This window comes from Chelmon rostratus, chromosome 5 (genome assembly GCF_017976325.1).
Source record: "Chelmon rostratus isolate fCheRos1 chromosome 5, fCheRos1.pri, whole genome shotgun sequence".
In the NCBI taxonomy this organism is placed as follows: Eukaryota; Metazoa; Chordata; class Actinopteri; order Chaetodontiformes; family Chaetodontidae; genus Chelmon; species Chelmon rostratus.
Genome location: NC_055662.1, coordinates 7,291,741 through 7,309,569, shown reverse-complemented (window position 1 = coordinate 7,309,569; position 17,829 = coordinate 7,291,741). Strand labels below are relative to the sequence as shown.

Below are 17,829 nucleotides of genomic sequence, written 5' to 3'. Positions count from 1 at the left end.
GCCGGCCTAAAAAACACTAACCAGCCGCGTTCCAAACATGTATATGTGACATACATACATTAAAGAACACATCACTGTGTCCACAGCAGAGGAGAGGATGCCAAATTACTGTACTTTTCATGTATGAATTATTGAGAGACCTACCTGAGAGCAGAGCATGACGTGTCATCTATTTTAAAGGCTGGCGGAGGATCAGTGTGGGCCTGGAGGCACAGAGCCACCCAGTTGTCTCATCCATCTTTGGAAAAATTAACCACTTAGTTGTTTGCCGGTTATTATCATTTCGCTGTGTGAACCATGTTAGCGTCAACAAATCCTAACCGCATCAATTTTGAGACATTAGTGTAATTACTATAAACAGTCCAGCCCATCACAGAGGCGATTACATCCTCCACCAGCCTCTACGCTGCACTTCGCCGCTTGCTCAGACCGGCAGGAAACATACTGGCGCACAAAGTAAGATTATGGCCTTGTAATGGGAAGCCCTGTGACTGCCAGCCATCAATCCACTCATCAACATGTCCATCCATTGGCTCTCCTGTCAGCAGTGGAAAAACTGCACATTTTCAATAACTGTACGTATTTTTTCTGCTGCCTTTGTTCAGGCTACATAATCACTTGAACACTCAGTGATTAATGCATTTTATGTTTTCTCAGCTCACACTTACGAGATTAGAAGTGCAGAAGGAGCTCCAGCAGCATCTGACCATGTGTGAGCAGGACAGTGACGATAACATGACCCAGTGCTCGCCACTGGATGGTCAGCAGAATGATTTTCGTTTTTCAGGCCATGCATTGCTGCTATTGATGTCTCTATCGGTAATGAATGTAGGGCACTGTGGAATGATGGTTGCAGAAGTGTGGACCGAGTGCTGCGCAGTCACAGAGTCCTCTCTTTTAGCTCTGTGTGCCTGCCGTGTGGTGCCGAGCAGGGAGCTGAGCTTTATCAGAGGTGGATATTGGCTGTTGCATCTCCTCCGACATGTTTGTTGTGGTCTCCTTGCTTCCTGCTCACCCACTGCTGCTGACTGAGTCTGGAGTGTCTGTGCTGTTCCCTCTGAACCCTTGTTTGCACCTTGTTGCTTGGAACACAGACGTGATGTTGGCGTCAGGCTGCATGTTTGGAGAGCGGCGACCACTTCAGAAAAAGGGGCTGGGGTTAGAGTGGGTGTTTTTATAAGAATATACTTTTGTATATTTAAAAGTGACATAGTTTTGCATTAATAGGAGAACAGGTCTTTATCCTTTGACATTTCAAAGCTGTTGTATTACACAAATAGCTTACTGGTCGCTTGATATTAGATGATGTTTCATGACGTGTGTGTGTGTCCACCTGCCAGGCTGTGCATTTCTCTGGGCCCAGCACCCTGCTGCTTATTATCCATTAGTCCAACTGCTCGTCTGTGCCAGCAGAAGATTTACATGTGGGTAACAAACCATGGAGTGTGGGCATGTCTCATGAATTCAAATTTGGGTGTTCTTATTTTTTATAGGTTTTTAAAACAACAACAAACAAATTCAAGAGGATAAATGCAAAAACAACCTTGAATAAGGCCAGATGTTAACACCGCAGAAGAATTCATAGGAATTAAATGTTGACTGTGATTCTTAAGGGAGTGAATATTGTTTGGGGGGGGGGGTCCTCACAAGTATGATATAAGAAAAGTGTGTTTGTGTATGTGTGTGTGTGTGATTGAGTAAGTGAGCGAGTCAGAGAGTGAGAGAGTCAAGAGGAAAAGCAGCAGGATAGTGTGCAGAGTGACAGACAGGGGGTGGAGGGAGGACAGGCGGAGAGCTCTGCTGGGCAGTCCTCGAGCCGGTCTCTCCCTTTGAACCTGTGGATCCCGCTCCTACCTGGCCATGTCATCCGGCCTGCGCAGGAAGTGGAGGAGCGCGGTGCGAGCGCTCAGGACTCTCCGTGGGACGGGAGCAGGAGGAGGTGGAGGAGGCGCTGTGAGTCTGCTGTTATTTTTAGTCTCTCCTCCCCCATGGGGCTAGGCTAATCCGCCGCTGCACAGGCTTATCCAGATTGGAGGTAGGACACCGAGGCAGAAAGGTTAAGCGCTTACTCCGGCGGGACGCCTGCTTCGGTTGTGATGCCGTGCAAACTACCCAAACTGAGCCAGACCATGTTGAAGCAGGATCAGGGCAGCGGGTTTGACGGGGCAGGGGGGACCGCGGCCGCTCCGCTCACATGAGCGCTGAGGAAGCGCCTTTGCTAGCCATGAGTCCAGAGTGGCTGCCGACCGGCTGCTGCGCTGTCTACCCCAGCTGGCATCGCTGCTGGCAGGCCGGGACGGGCAAGATCGGCGCCTCAGATGGTTGCAGGGAAGGGAAAGGCAGTGGTGCCGATGGGGGGGCCAGGATCCAGCTGAGGGGGCTGGACACTGAACAGCTGAAAGGCAGCCTGGTGGTCCTCTACGCACCTGCTGGGAACTCCTGTCTGCTCAGATTGGTGGGACATGCAGGGATGGATGGATGAATGGATAGATAGTAGAGAGCAGCGTGTGTGTTGAATTGAATGCATTGATTTTAATTTATTAAATTCAAATAACAGTTGTTTTATAGCATGGTGACTTTAGAAATGGCTGAAATATGCATAGTTTTAGATGTTGAAGTTGTCTTTTAAGGACAAGGAATTGATCCAAAACTGGATATCACAAAATTGCTGATTTGCTAATAACTACAATAGCAATAATAATTAGGTGACACTAAACAAAATTAAGTTTACTCGATGTCCATGTTGTAGATGACATGTTGATGAGATGCATATCCTTCATACATATTAACATTAATGTAATATTTAAATTATGTCATATGTGCAGCTTGATGATGAATCAGCTGAAAGACTCAACCTTTAGAGATCTATGAATTGTGAATGTGCGTGTGTGTGTGTGAGATGGGACACAGCACCAGCTTTTTTGCTTTCTTTTTGATGGATTGTGTTTTGCTTTTGTTTATTTGAACTCTCTCGCTCTGAACTTAAGCTAAATGAGCTAAATAAGCGTTTTATCAAACACAGAAGATGCAGTGTTTAAGTCTATTCATCATTGAAATACCTCACTTCTTTTTAAAACCGTCATCTTCACTTCAGAAATCCTTATGATAGCAATCAAAAGGCCCAACAGGCTGAGCAGTAGATTCAGCATAGCAACGCTGTCGAGGTGCAGTACGGCCGAGTGTTAGAAAGCTGTGAGCGAGCCGTGAGAAGTTGATGAACTATTGATGAGTGTTGCTGACTTTGCCAACCTGCAACTGGCTCTGTGCATGTGCATGTGTGTGTGTGAGTGTAGGCGTGTGTGTGTGTGCGTGCGCGTGTGTGTTTCACTTGACAGTGAAGCAGTGAAGCTCAAGGCACAAGGAGTGATGTTCAGTGATGTTTACATCGTTTGGTGCCATTTGATAGTGATTAGACAGCAGACAGTGAGAACTGTGTGCATGTTAGTGTTTGGTTTTGTCTGCAGAAGAGAAAGAACATTAATTTGTAAATGTCGGTGTCACATACATGTAAGTAATAGTGTTGCCACAATGCCAACATTTTGATTTCATACAAATACCAAATGTAGTATCACAGTACTGAAAGGATACTTGAAAGTGAAACGATGCTGACTCAGTACTCGATACCTAATAAACCAGGAATCATCATCCCATCTTTGGAGCACCCTTGGGCCGACTTAAGGGTGGTGGTAGTGGGAGGCTGACTTGTGGTTGATGGTTTGGTGGTTTCATGTGAACTCTGGCATTAAAACAAGAGGTCTGATGAGAAATGTGGGGCTGCAGTATGCTGTCGCAAAACCCTGAGACCTGCAGAGTGTACAAGACACATTTACAGAGAGATCTCAAGTATTTCATTGTAATTTCATACATATCAGGGCAGATAGCTAATCTATGGTTGTTTTTATTGGGTCAAATGTTAACATGTATTATACACCTGCCCTGCACAATGCATATGTATTATTCTATGAATAGTTCCCAGCTGCCACGTACACTTAAACATCACTCCAGCGATGTATTCACATTTTTTTTAAATTCTGGGGCATTTTGCTCACTATAGACAATGTTATGTCCGCTAAATTCTGCTCTGTCTGACACTATAGAGCCACTGTAGTTGTGAAATGGCATGTCGATATTAGTCCTATGCTATTTAGCTATATACCTGATTTAATGAGACCTAAATGAGACCTCCAATCAGCTGCAGCATCATACATTTGATGTTTTTAAGCCATTTAGTCAAATTATAAACTTCACCTTCGTCATCCATCGTCACTTCCACTGGAGACACATTTGACCTGCAACAAGTACAGAGTGTTGGAAAAAATAAATATTCTAATAATGAAAAAGTTCCTAAATTTTGGTGCCACAGTAACTAGTGCTTTCATATAATTTGGATTAACTGGAAAGAGTTGAATCTGATGAACAGTTGAAAATGATAGAAGTAGAGATTTTCTGTAGCACAAACCTCATTGTGAAACTTCCCCTGAGTGACAGTCAGGACTCAGTAACGTAACCTCAGTAACCATATTTTACGACTGCAGTAACGTAAAATATGGTGGGAATTGCCAAAATGTGGAAGCTTTTTACGTAAATCAGGGCTCTCTCTACCATTATGAATTTTTTTTTTTTACATCACCTATGCGGAATGAACAGAAAAAAAACATGCTGCCATGCTTTCATCACACCCTCCCACACACACACACACACACACACACACACACAGTTAGGTCATAGAGTCAAAGAGAGAGAGTGGCAGCATGCTAGCTAGAGCTAATGACTTCATCAGACTCTCAGAGCTGCAGCCACATCGGCAGATGGGAGCCAGGAGTTTGTTGAGGACTTTGTGGCTGTTTGCATGGAGTCAGATGTTCTGCTGGAAAAAACGAATGAAAAAGATAAGTCTGTTTATGGTCAAGCATTGCAAACAAGGAGGAGCGCTTCCTGATCGTGAGAGTAGCCTCTGTCAGACCCACGTACTCTGTGTGTTTGAGCAGCATGTGGAGGCTGTATCACAAATCTGTTTGACAAAAGATAATGCTGCCTTACGGCATTATAGTGAGGAAAACAGTAGTTATTGAATGTAACTCCAGTTCTATGAGTGTGTGTGTGTAGCCCTCAACCTGCATGTTATCGCAGCCAGAGTAAAGTACATTTTTAATATGCTAAAACATCTGCCATGGTAATGACAGTACTTCAGACGTTGTGGCAGAATGTGACACCGGTGAAACATGTATAACGTCCACCTCTGCATCGTATTTAATTGTTTAAACTGGGAGGACTTGTTCTTCTGTAACCCTTAAGTTCCACCAGTCACAGCTGCGCTGCAGAGTAGTTTTGTTAAATCTGTGACCAAGAAGGAGAGCATTGAGAGTGGGGAGGGTCTGTTACGTTAAAGCCAGCTTTACTGTCTGCCTCAAAGTTAGGCCTTAGGTCAGATCAACAATACATCTAATACCACAAGAATATTCTCATCATCTCAGGGAGCTTATTTTACTTTAGTGGTAGTTACGTGAAAACACACATAATTATAGCTATTTCTTATCTATTCAGGTTTGTGTACTTACTTAATACCTCTCTGGCACATAGCCTAGCAGTGCTTACCAAATGTAAACAGACCTGTAGTCCGCCATTGTTGTTGTTTCAGCCGCTCATTACACAAAGTCGTTATATCATTGTCTCTCCGTTTTACATATACACACGGATACACAGAAACTGAAGTTTGGAAAAATCTCCATTTCAGTGGCGTTAAATGCAATTTGTGTGTGACTCAGAGGACCAAGAAGAAAATCGTTCGTTTTCCAAAACATTCATATGGTGTGATCAAGGCCCGAGTCCAGCACTACAACACGTAGGGCTGCTGTGAGAAGAACATGCATTTCTCTCCTGGTGGTAGTGAAAGAGCAGACTGAGCCCTTTAATCCAATAAACTGTGTGTAAGACAAGGTTGATTCCCAGCGCTCAGTCAGCACGGAGTTAAACAGACATACGTTTCTATCCGCCAGGCATCGATGTGCCTAATCCATGATCCACTCCCAGAACAAAGGTAGCTGACTGAAGCGTTGTGTCTCTGACAGCGTGCAGTAAGTCAGCTTACTTCTTAGGTGAAGTCACGTCAGTGTCAGTGATGTCAGCTGTCAACAGTGATGTCAGTGTTTTCAGCTGTTGTTCAGTCTCTCTTTAAATAGCAGAAACTTCTGTATTGTTTATGACGTTTTCATGTTTATTCATAAACAGACAAGCGGAATTTTCTGCACACCAGTGAGGCTTTTGGCGAAGGTGTCAAGTAGTGCCAGCACTAAAGGATTCACACATCGTGTAGCATACAATGTAGTATACTGTGCAGGGACAATGACATGGTCCCCCACTGGCCCGTCTGTCCTCTTCTATTGTCTCTCAGTCACGGCTCTTGTTAGAAGCAGCTGAAGTTGAGCAGAGCTGCCTGCCTCAATCAGCGTCATCAGGGCGCAGCACACACACATCACTTATTTGGTGTGTGTGTCTGTGTCTGTGTGTGTGTGTGTGTGTGTTAGAGAGAGAGCGAGCAGTGAGGTGGAAAGGGATGAGGGCAGATGTCTGCTCGAATAGCTGTCCAATTAAAATTATACACCAGCCAGGCAGAGAGACAGACAGGACAACATGCAGGCTGCTGTTATTGACATTACACTGACTGTTCTTTCACAGAGGTCAGTTCCCACACCCACACACGCCCTTTACCTCCACTGTGCGTGCATGTGTGTTTTATAATCAAATGCATTAAGAATACACTGACGATACAATAGGTTCAGTTGTCCCTCATATTTTGCACTCGTGCGCTGTGCAGCAGGGCAGCAGCGCACATACTGTGAATGACTGAATAAAGGAGAGCTCCCATAGTGGAAAGGTATTGCCAAACCTTAACCAGTGGACACATTTCTAGTATATATTATATACATCATACCACCCAGCCCCAGAATGAAGTATTGTATACTACACTGCAGAGCTTCTCAGATCCGCTGAGGTCTGAGAGCATTTTCTACTTAAATATCTAATTATCATTTTGGATTTTCCATGTTTTTGGCAGTCTGCTCACACTGATGGAGACTCATAGAAATAACATTAACTGTGTAAGAAATTAAAAATATTAAATGATAATAAGCTAATTAGGTCTAAATATTTTTTTACATTTAAAACTTCAGCACCCACGTGTGTGTGTGTGTGTGTGTGTGTGTGTAATAAATTTTGTATTGATCAAGCTGGAGATCATTCGTTGATGATCCTCAGATGAACGTGGGTTTAATGTGGCTGTTTCCTCCATAGTTGTTGTGTTGTCACGGCGATGTTAACTGCTGGAGAGAGTTGTGTGTTGTTGCTGCTGAGCTCTCTCTCTCTCACACACTCACACACACTCACACACACTCACACACACACACACACACACACCGGAGAATTTGCCATCAGCTCCTGAATCACAGATACAGATCGTGTCTTGTCACCCAGCAGCTGTCTGTGTGTTGGTGTTGTTCTTCCTGGGTCTCACAGCCTCCACGGAGGATGCGGTGGTGTCCTCATGTCTCTGGTCCAATTTGAAGAGCCTCTGTCTCTTTCTTGGTCCATCACTATTTTTGGTGCCTTTACTCTTAGTCCCCTTCACCCTGGCAGCCTCCACCAAAGGTTCAGGCTCCAGGGTCCCGTGCTGCCCTCTCTGCCTCTGGAGGTGTTTTTTTTTCTGGGCTTCCCCGAGCTTCCAGAGCCAGGCTCAGAGACCCTTTTCTTCTTCTGGCAGCGCCATCTTTCTTTTCCCTTCCTGGTTTGTGCTGTTGTTACGTTTTTAAAATGAGACAAAGTCAGTGTTTACTAATGTTCTGTCCTCAAGTACAATGTGAAATTCTTTACTAAACTATACTTCATGTGACAGCTGCAAGTTCATTACACAAAACATATAATCTAGTGATATGATGTATTGGTGTAGGCAGTGGCAGTCATACACAGATCCTTTACTTGAGGAAAAGTTAATGTTTAAATTATAAGGTTAAAGTAAAATTATAAGTAAAAAATACCTGCTCTCCAAATTATATTGAAGTAATGTTCAGGAGGATTGCCAGCTAGATGTACTTGAAGTATCAAAAGTAAAAATACTCGATGGGTAGAATGAACATTCATCGCACTGTTTTTATTATATTATTATGTCTGATTATTGCTGAAGCCTAAACATGCAAGCAGGATCGAACTATTTCAAATTACTTATTAGCGTAATGACCATTCATCATATTGTAGAGGTTTTGTACCATTACTTAAAATAGTGACCTCAGTCAGCAGCAACAATGAAATGCTGTTTGCATTTGAGATATTTGATAATGATCTGATAATATTATCTAGTTATATAACACAGGAACCATCCTGGGTCATGTGTATTTCTGCTGATGACACTTATGCAAATTCAATGAACATTTAGAGTGCAGTACTTTAACTTATAGCAGTATTTTGTGTCAGTGGCTTTTGTGGTATTTGGATTTTTACTTAAGTAAAGGATCTGAGCACTTTATCCGCAAATTGGATTACCTTCATGTGGAACTGCAGGTTTTTCCAGGACTTCTCACTTACCTCTTCTCCCAGAAGCTGGAGGATGAGCAGTTTAAACCGCCATCCCCGTCCATGTTGAACAAGGTGTAAACACGATCTCTTAGCAGAAAAGTGCGAACAAACACTTGTACCGTGTGTGCGTGCGTGTGTGTATGTGTAGAGACTCATTAAAAGTCATAACTCTTCCTAAAAAGCAGTGAGTGAATGTAATAACCTTTTTTTCTAACCACAGCATGCACACAGCTATTGTATGAAACGTTTGTAGATACAGTTATAGAGAATCAACATGCTTAGATGTATTGTGGAATGTATACACACACACAAACACACACACACACACAAACACACACACACACACACAAACACACACACACACACACACACAGAATTTGTGTTATAATAATAATACATTTCTGTAAAATCTATCAAGAATGTGTTTATGGATAAAATAACCAGAAAGGAGTGTCTCTTTCTGGTTCAGCAAATCAAATACAGTGATGCAAAAATCCTGCAAAAATCCACTATAGCTATTAAACACTTCTGCCCAGTGATTTGTAGTAAATCCCAGAGTTATTAATGGTCACCGGTGTATAGGGGGTTGGCAGAATCTCTGGTGGTAGATTCATTTATTTATAAATTCTGAAACATTTCTACATCTAGTCTCACAGCGCACATCGTCATATCCCACATGTACGATGTGCATAATTCATGGAGAGAAGTCAACTGTGAGTCTGAAAAAGCGCTGTGAAAAGTTCTTTGGATGGTTCTCTGCAAAAACTTTTGTTACCGAATTAATTCTGTAGCTGGCGTTGAAGCGCTGACTAACCCTGTTGTGTTTGTGTGTTCCCTACAGAGCTCAGGGACAGAAGAGATGGTCTGGGAGCAGTTCACAGTCACTCTGCAGCGGGTGAGTCCAGCCACTAACTCTGCATTAAAACAGGATCATTTTTTTATGCTAACAGTCTGTGAAAATTTCACTTTTAACTGCAGTTAACTTCAGTTAATTTAATGAAGTTAAAGAAAAGTCAAACTTCCTACCTGTGTAGCCAGACATCGTTTTAATCATTTGCTTTAGCTTTGGCTTTACCAGAGTCGGTAAAAGGACGCGGCCGCCAGTGATTTAGGCACGCGCTAACTGTGTCCACAACCGGACGTCCAGTTCACCTCGCTGTCGGCACATCGGGGACTTGTACTTCCTTCCTCCAAAATATGATTTCATGCTTCAACAACTCTAAATTATACAGTAAATGCTCCTTATTTCCCATTTTGAGTGAATACCACCACCTGCTGGATGTTTTCTTAAACTCGCGTCTCATTTCAATGACTTGTAAAATACTTGCTCATGCATTAAATTTTGCAATTGCTCTCACATGCACCATGTATGTATTTACAACTTACACCTGTAATACAAACAGTACAGAGAAAGATTCGTTTCTAAGATTTATAGCAACATTTATCAAATGGTAATGTTTTTCTAAATAAGACAAAAATTGAAAACACAAATAAAAAAGTAAAGAAATTGATGAAAAAAAAAATTAAACATCCAAACACCAAAGGTATTCATGGTCCAGCTCCTCCTCCCAGACACATGGTGTGAAACCACTTGTTGCAGTGGACACTTGAAAATCAATCCCTCCCAACTGTCAGGGGGGCCAGGTCTCCTGCGCTGGCAACACCACGTTCCAGCAGTGTGAGCTTCTCACAGAAAGAAATATCAACTATATGTCAGAATATTTCCTGATCCTGTTACCGTTAAGCGAATATCGGTGGATGTCATGGGTTCAGCAGACGGGGAGGAGGAGCTGGGCAGTAAAGGAGTGCTGGAGAGGCTCTGCTGGAGGGTCGACAGCTGTATAAATAAGAGACAAAACTTAGACATTACTCATGACGATGTTACTAGCATGTCTAGTAATCAATTTATTGCCAAGTAAGTTTTCACATACAATGAATTTGTCTTAGTATTTTGAAAAAAGACAGTAAAACAGCACTAGAACCATCTAGAAAAACCATGAATAGAAAATACCCAGTAAAGAAAACATTTAAAATATGTAAAGAATATTTTAAATGTGTCTGTGTCGAATGAAAGCAATACCGAGTATGAAGAATATGTGCAATGTGCAGAGAGTGATCCAAACGAATGAGTCAGATGTGTTCATGTGATGTGTAGTTCAGTGTTTCATCATTTATTATAATATTATTAAAATACGTACTAATAATGTCCATGCATCACAATAGTGAATACATTTCATTTACATCAATCCAAATATAAGATAGGTATGTTTGACCATTCACTTGTGGACCAGGAGATGGTGGAAGATGTTGATGTCTCTGAGCAGGCAGGCTCGCTGGGGATGGTGTGGTGCTGGGTGCGGGCACTGGGTGACCGTAGGAGGCACAACAGGAGGCAGAGTGGCCAGAGGGGCTGGTGACGGAAGAGCCTGAACTGGTGGCAGGGGTGTGAGCCTCCAGCCAGTGTGGAGGAAGTGGCTGCTGGACTGGTGTCCTCAGTCCGCTGCTGCTGTCTGTCTCTTCTGGCCAGAGCTTGGGCTCCAGCCTTGCAGCACGGTACTCTGCATCCTTTGTGATGTCGGACGTCTCCTGAGCCGTCTGTGATTTGGCCTTAGTGGGATTCCTCACTGCCAGTGTCGGGGGTGTAGCTGATCTCAGCTAGGAGGTGGGCTAGGTCTGCTGTTATCCGACCTGATGTTACCTCTGTGCCTCCCTCTGGATCCAGGCGGGATCCGTGTCCATCTGTGACGAGCAGCAGTGGACGCTCCTTCACTGCAAACTTCAGGAAATGCCCGACAAACCACTTCCTAAAAAGCTCGCTGTCCACATACCCTGCCAGCGACTTCCTGTAGAGGGCATCGGGGACCCCTGCCTTGTTATAGGAGCCCCCCTAATATCCTGCCTTCTATGATGAAAGGGGGGACATCCTCCCCAGCTGCGTTAAAGCAGGATGGTGATGTGCAGTAGCAGCTGTGCTAACTCTGCACATCACTTTCATTGATTGACAAGGAAATGTACGTCGAGCTGATACTTGATGTAATATAGTGTTTCTTATGCTTCTGCAAAATAAAACTAACTCTGTGGCGCTCCCTCTCCTAATGATAGCATTTGGACTTACAAACAGTAATAGCAGAAAAATTTAATACCCGCACAAAAACTGCCTCTTCATCCAACACGGTCCAGATGAAGAGTCTCTTAAACCTCCTAAATCCAACTGTGCTTAAGATAGCAGTCACTGTCATCTCTGTGGTCAAACTAGCCAGCCCTGTACTTGGAGTGCACACATTTTCTGACCTTTATGGCATTGTGACGGTCAAGAGCAAGCTGACAGGGAGGGCTACCGACTTTTCCCGGCCAGTTCTCTCACTTGCCAAAGACAAGTGTTTGAGTGTGAAAGTCTTACCTGAAGAGCGGCTGAGCACCCCACATACAGCACAGTTTATCAAAGTGTGTTGGACCTGGCAAAGTTCGCACAAGGATGGACGTGATGATGTCTGTCTTTCAAGGTGTTAACACATACAAAATGCATATGTGGAAATAAGATTAAGTGGATTATATTCAGTAGAAGTATAAAACATGTTAACTGTGTCCCTTATGATGTATATATGTACAACAAATAATCCACTAAATTGTGAGGGAACTTAATAATCTGCAATGTAGACCAGTTATAGACAGGTAATAACAGCACATAGACAGACAGTAAACAATAAAATCGTTATCTCTGCCCTGCAGCTCTTCCTCTTATAGTCTGAAGTAGTTTTTAGTCCAGACCACATGTCTCTGGATTTGAGCCTGGTAATTGGATAACACTGTACCTGTATTGTTTCTGAGCACTGCTAATACCTCTGTGGAACATGTACCTGTATTTCCTGTATTTCTGCAAAACACTCAAGCTGCCCACAGTTAAACCCGGCGGCTGCGTCTCCTCTTTCTTTAGTGTAACTGTTTTTTGGCCTGCTGACCCTCTGCCAGTCTCTCTCTGCTCGCATTACATGTGCGGATGGTGGCTATTGCATTTCCTCTGACGTGTTTGTTGTGGTCATCTTTTTTCTTGTTCTTTTCATGGTTTATGGTGGTCGTACCCGACCAGTTCAGAAATATAGGCTATAGTGTTATTATAAGTTAGAGTGGTGTGGTGCATCATTAACATTCATTTTTATAAGAAAGACTATATTTTTGCACATTTATAAAAGGCACAGTTTCACTTTAATCTCTCTACTGTTATTAGTGGACAAATGCAGTTTGGAAATACAACATACAAATAAATAATAATAAAAAGAATGACACAAAGAACCACCTCTGTTATGATATAAACCCTGTCAGAGCGGTAATTCACTGCAGGAGTATGATTTGTTTGTTCGTGTTTTCCGCTGATCCTCTGGTTCCTCTTGTGCTTGGGTTTACAGGGTTTGCTGAATGATAATCAGAAAGCTTTTACTGAAGAGAGGCACTCAACAGGGATGCCTATCATCACCTTTACACTCTGCACTTGCTATAGAATCTCTGGCTATCTCCACATAGAGAACAGCTGCGTATCAGACATTCAAGCTGAATTACAGCATCATAAAATCACTTTATAGACAAATGTCATTTTGTGTTACCCCCCTTCCAAATCCCCCTCTGTCAGTCTGTAATCTGATGAATAGCTACGATGAGGCATGTGGCTTCTCCATCAGATTGGTCAAACGTGGATCATTTGGTTTTAAATTTACATCTGAGTCAGAAAAAACTTAAGAATCCACATTTAATCACAGCTTAACGAAACATTAAAGCTAATTTTTACTCTTCAATTACAGGCTATTAAATACATCTGCTCATGGAATAAATTAACGCTATCTCTTTCAGCCCAGATTTCTACAGTGCAGATGAACATTATTCTAAAAATAGACCTGTCCTGACCCGTGCTAACCCCCCCTTGGGTTCCTCCACTACTTACATTCACATCAGCAACTCTGACTCTTCAAACCCTGAAATTCTTTTTATGTACAACTATTGTGAAACAGCAAATAACATTTAGAGAGAAATTCAATTTTTTATCAACATGGTAATGACAAAACATTGTTACTGAGTGTACCTTGTGGCAAGATTTGTCCTGGTTTGTTTTAGGCAACTCAGAGCACTTGATTTAGATGAGGGAACGATGGTGGTCTCAGTTAAATATTGAACAAACTCAATGCCCTGTTTACTCTTTTGATATTTTACCCAAACCGTGATCTTTCCCTAACCTTAAGTGATGTTTATAGTAGTCTAAACCTCAGTTCATGTGAGACGCAAACTCCTCTCTGGTGTCAGAGTCCAGCCATGCATCCCAACCGCCTCCCTACGACGTCTGTGCAGTACATGGAGGTAATGCTTTGTGGAATAGATGAAACATTGTCAGCGAGCGTAATCCCAGAAGCAGTCATGTTTCCTCCAACACATGTGAAGTTAAACCTGCCATGACAGCAGTTAAAACCCTCGCCCCAGTTCGGCTGAGTGCTGCTGTGAGACGTGTTCGGTCTGAATGTACTGAATTTGCTAACTGATTTTTCTTTCTGTAGGACTCTAAGATGGGTTTTGGCATCGCTGTCTCAGGTGGGCGTGACAACCCCAACGTGGACAACGGTGAGACGTCGATCATCGTGTCAGATGTGCTGCAGGGAGGACCAGCAGATGGATTACTCTTGTAAGTGTGTCAAAAACTGGCCAAAGTCCTCCTCAGTGCCTCAGTGGACTGCTGCTGTGAGCGGTTTCGTTTTGTTTTATGGGCTTTTTTCCTGTATTGGACAGTTTGACAGAGAGCTCTTTCTGCAAAGTAACTTGCAAAAAAGGGCCACAAGAACACAAAAAATGTATTAAAAAATAGATCAAGTTTCGTGGAATTATGCACAAAGCAGGGCTTGACTATTTGTAAAACACCTTCTGATTTTTGTTCTCACAATTCTCCCATTTCTTTGTGTCTCTTCTTTCCAGTGAGAATGACCGTGTCATTCAGGTCAACTCCATCCCCATGGACAATGTGCCTCATTCCTTTGCTGTGCAGTCTCTCCGTAAATGTGGCAAAGTGGCCAAAATAGTGAGTATGAACCTTTTGAACAGTTAAGACAATGTTTGTGGACGCTCGCAGCTCTGATGCTAATAACTGGAAGGTAAAATATGATTCTCCAGGGGGGTCCTCGGGTAGGGCAGGAACCATCTGCAACAGAAAATGAATGCACAGTGTCAGTCAATGTGTGTTTCATTTTGTGAAGCACTGACTCAGACTGTTTCAGCCACGCTGATGGATCTTCCTCTGCAACACTCCCTTCATCACGGTATTTAGGAGCCAAATTCCTCTGTCTTCAAGTTTTGTTTATGTTGTTATTGGGCATTTTCAGTTATGTCTCACCACTTGAAAGCAAGGTGATATTTACTTGAATTAAACATCATTTTAAATGTTACATTTTCAAACTAAAAAGGCAATGCACATGTAAATGACTATATTAATAATACTGTGAGAAATTGTGCCATTGCTAAGATTGGTGACCTCCCAGCTCACAGTTTCCTCGTATCATCTCAGCATGCCATGAAAAAAAAGTTCACAATGAAGGAGTAGTGTTGTTGAAAAAAGGTGGTGCCTCCAGCCTGCGTTCCACTGAACACAGTTGGTTGCGTTTGCAGATTCTGATTATAAACCAATGATCATGAACTCCAGTTAGCTCTGAAATTCATCAGATAAGTAAGTCGTCTTGTTGGAACCCCAAGTAGCCCCAATGGAGCTACTGCAGAAGCTTTCCTCCAATGGGAGCTTAGCCTTGCTTTTTACACTAATAAGAGAAGTGTCAAAAGAAATATCATTGATTTCCTCAATGATTTCTAATTATTGGAAGATTGTATGATTGTGAGCTTGGCTGCTGTGTGCACTACTCTGCTACCAAAGGGGTCGGTGTGCCTCTTTGAGAAGGATGGAGCGTGCCGCGGGCTGTAGTCGGTAGTGGCCGAGCAGATGAAAGGTCTGAGGCAGATCACTGACTCATCACTGCAGCTCAACAAACACACCACAGAGAGAGGGAGGGAGCCGACACGCCTTCAGCACCAAACACCGGGTCTATGTGTCTTGTGAGTGGTGTCAGTGCTGTGATGCTGTGACCTGTGAGCAGCCCCCCTAGACACACACACACACACACACACACACAAACACAAACAAACACAGTGCCAATGCAGGGGTATGATGACTCATTTAGGTGTTGCACACACATATACAAATAAAAGCCTTTACGGCAGAGTTTGTTACAGTTGGGTAATTATGGACTTATTATTATGATATGATATTATTCTGAAAGTACTTGATCTTCTGCTTTTTGTTCACCCGGACGAGCAGTGGAACATAGATTGTTTTCAGTTCATCATTTGAAGCATAGCTGACTTTTTCCTTGAAGCAAATCTGCAAACCAGATTTCCTCTGGATAATCAAGTCAGAGCAGGATCAGTGCCGGGAGTTCATGAATCATGCACGGGGCCCGGCTGTTGCTTTTATCACAATGGTAATGACATTGTTCTGCACGTGTATACATACACAGCACTTTTGGTCAGCTAACTTGCGTTATGTGGAGATGATTGATTTTAGACGTAGCCTGAATTACCCTGATTGTTGTTAAGAGTTTCATTCTCTCCTGAAACGTAAATTCAACACTATTTACCCTTTAAAGCATATTTAGGATGCTGCAACAATAAGTTTAGTATTTTGTATATAAACCTTTGACATGTAGTAAATATCGGTGTGGTGGGATGGTGGGAGTCAGCGTTAACTCTCCTCTCACCTCATTAAACCCTCTGCTGATTTTAGAGGGTTAAAGAGAAAGAGACGGCCTGGAACGTCTGCCAAGTTTCTATTGTTACAGAATAAATCCACTTTTCTTTGAATTGTTGGGGATGAGAGCACAAATCTAATCAAATGCTGCATGGCGAGCCAGCACAGAGGAGGGAAAGAGCGCAGAGGAGCAGCGCTCACTATTTGCTACATCTACATCAACAGATAGAGAGAGGGTTTGTGTGTGTGTGTGTTGGTCGTCTCTTGCAGAGTAGTGTCTCAGGTTTTCTGCCTGGCTGCCCCTCACGCTGCTGCAGCGCTAAAAGTAGCAGCGGCTCTCTCCTGCGTGCACACTGGAGTAATCTCACCGCTCCTCACAGTTAAATATAAAAGCCTGACATGTCGAGGGACGCTGATTTGCTTCTTTGAATCGCCACTTTCACGGCACCCAGCTGCATCTTTACTCTCGCTGCTGTCCGAGAGAGTCAGACAGAGAAGCCACTTAGTTTAAAGTTTCTTTTTTTGTCTTTCTTTTAGCGTTGTCTTTCCAGTCAGCAGATAAAGTCTGTCTGTGCACGTTTGTCCTTTTTTTAAACCAAAAAACAGACACAACCAGAAATCATTTCTAGGCAAAAGTACACAGATCACAGTTGCAGTCATTAACTGATGGTGTGCAAATGTCCAAGCAGGTAGCTCACAAGACAAAGTCAACCTATTGCGATGCTGTTGTGTGTTTTTGATAGTGAGAAAAATTGGTAAATTCAGTCTGTTTTCAGTCATTTCTCAAATGTTAATTAATCAATTTAATGCATCTGTTTCTGTATCTGCTGTATTTCTAGTTATCAAATGCGTTTCTTGTGTTGATGAATCATCCACTGATGTTTAACACATATAAGAGAAGATTACCAACCAAAAGCTTGAGACTGGAACAATGCCTCTCTCCTGTTCTGGAGCAAGTGGGAAGTTTTTTTGACTGGTAGAATGTAAATCATTCTAATACCGACAGTGGGCCTTCTTAAACGTTCTGCTATTTAAAGGCCCATAAACTTAAAATTGTGAATTTGTAGCTTAAGTGTTAATTATGTTGCCCTGCCATCAACTCTTAGAAGTGTTACCCATTGCTGTAAATTTGTTCTGTGCTGTTTCTTTACCTCAATCTACTCTTTATTTTCTGGTTCGGATGCTGTTTTTTTAGCCTGTCACTTACGTGTCACTAACAGTCATCAGTCATCCACTCGTGTCACGTGTCGGACAGCGTAGGGCTATTGCAGCTGAACCTTTTGGAGGATTTTTCACCGTGAAATCATCTGTTTATTCCAAATGTCAGTTTTCAGCACAAACAATCTGGTCTAATATTCAGTTTATGGCTCTGAGTTTCCTCCGTTGCTTAAGATTTGGGTTCATCTAATTCAGAGAAACTAGAAATCATGATTTGGTTCAGAAAGAGTCACGTCATAGAAAAAAAGAAGCACGTATATTACAGAAAAAAGCTGGGAATC

At 42.7% G+C, this 17,829-nt stretch overlaps 1 protein-coding gene across 3 annotated transcripts in view; it reads left to right on the top strand.

Annotated features, from left to right (window-relative positions):
• Positions 1-17,829, top strand: part of LOC121607097 (tight junction protein ZO-2-like) — a 77,950-nt gene that overhangs the window by 23,727 nt on the left and 36,394 nt on the right. Inside the window, exons 1-4 of one of the 3 annotated variants that reach the window (XM_041937771.1) lie at positions 1,802-1,953; positions 9,407-9,460; positions 14,103-14,227; positions 14,515-14,617. In XM_041937771.1, coding sequence (XP_041793705.1) covers positions 1,861-1,953; positions 9,407-9,460; positions 14,103-14,227; positions 14,515-14,617 — 375 coding nt within the window. In that variant the 5' untranslated portion in view covers positions 1,802-1,860. Of the gene's footprint in view, positions 1-1,801; positions 1,954-9,406; positions 9,461-14,102; positions 14,228-14,514; positions 14,618-17,829 lie in introns of those variants that run through there. The other 2 variants (XM_041937773.1, XM_041937772.1) reach the window with 2 other exon arrangements.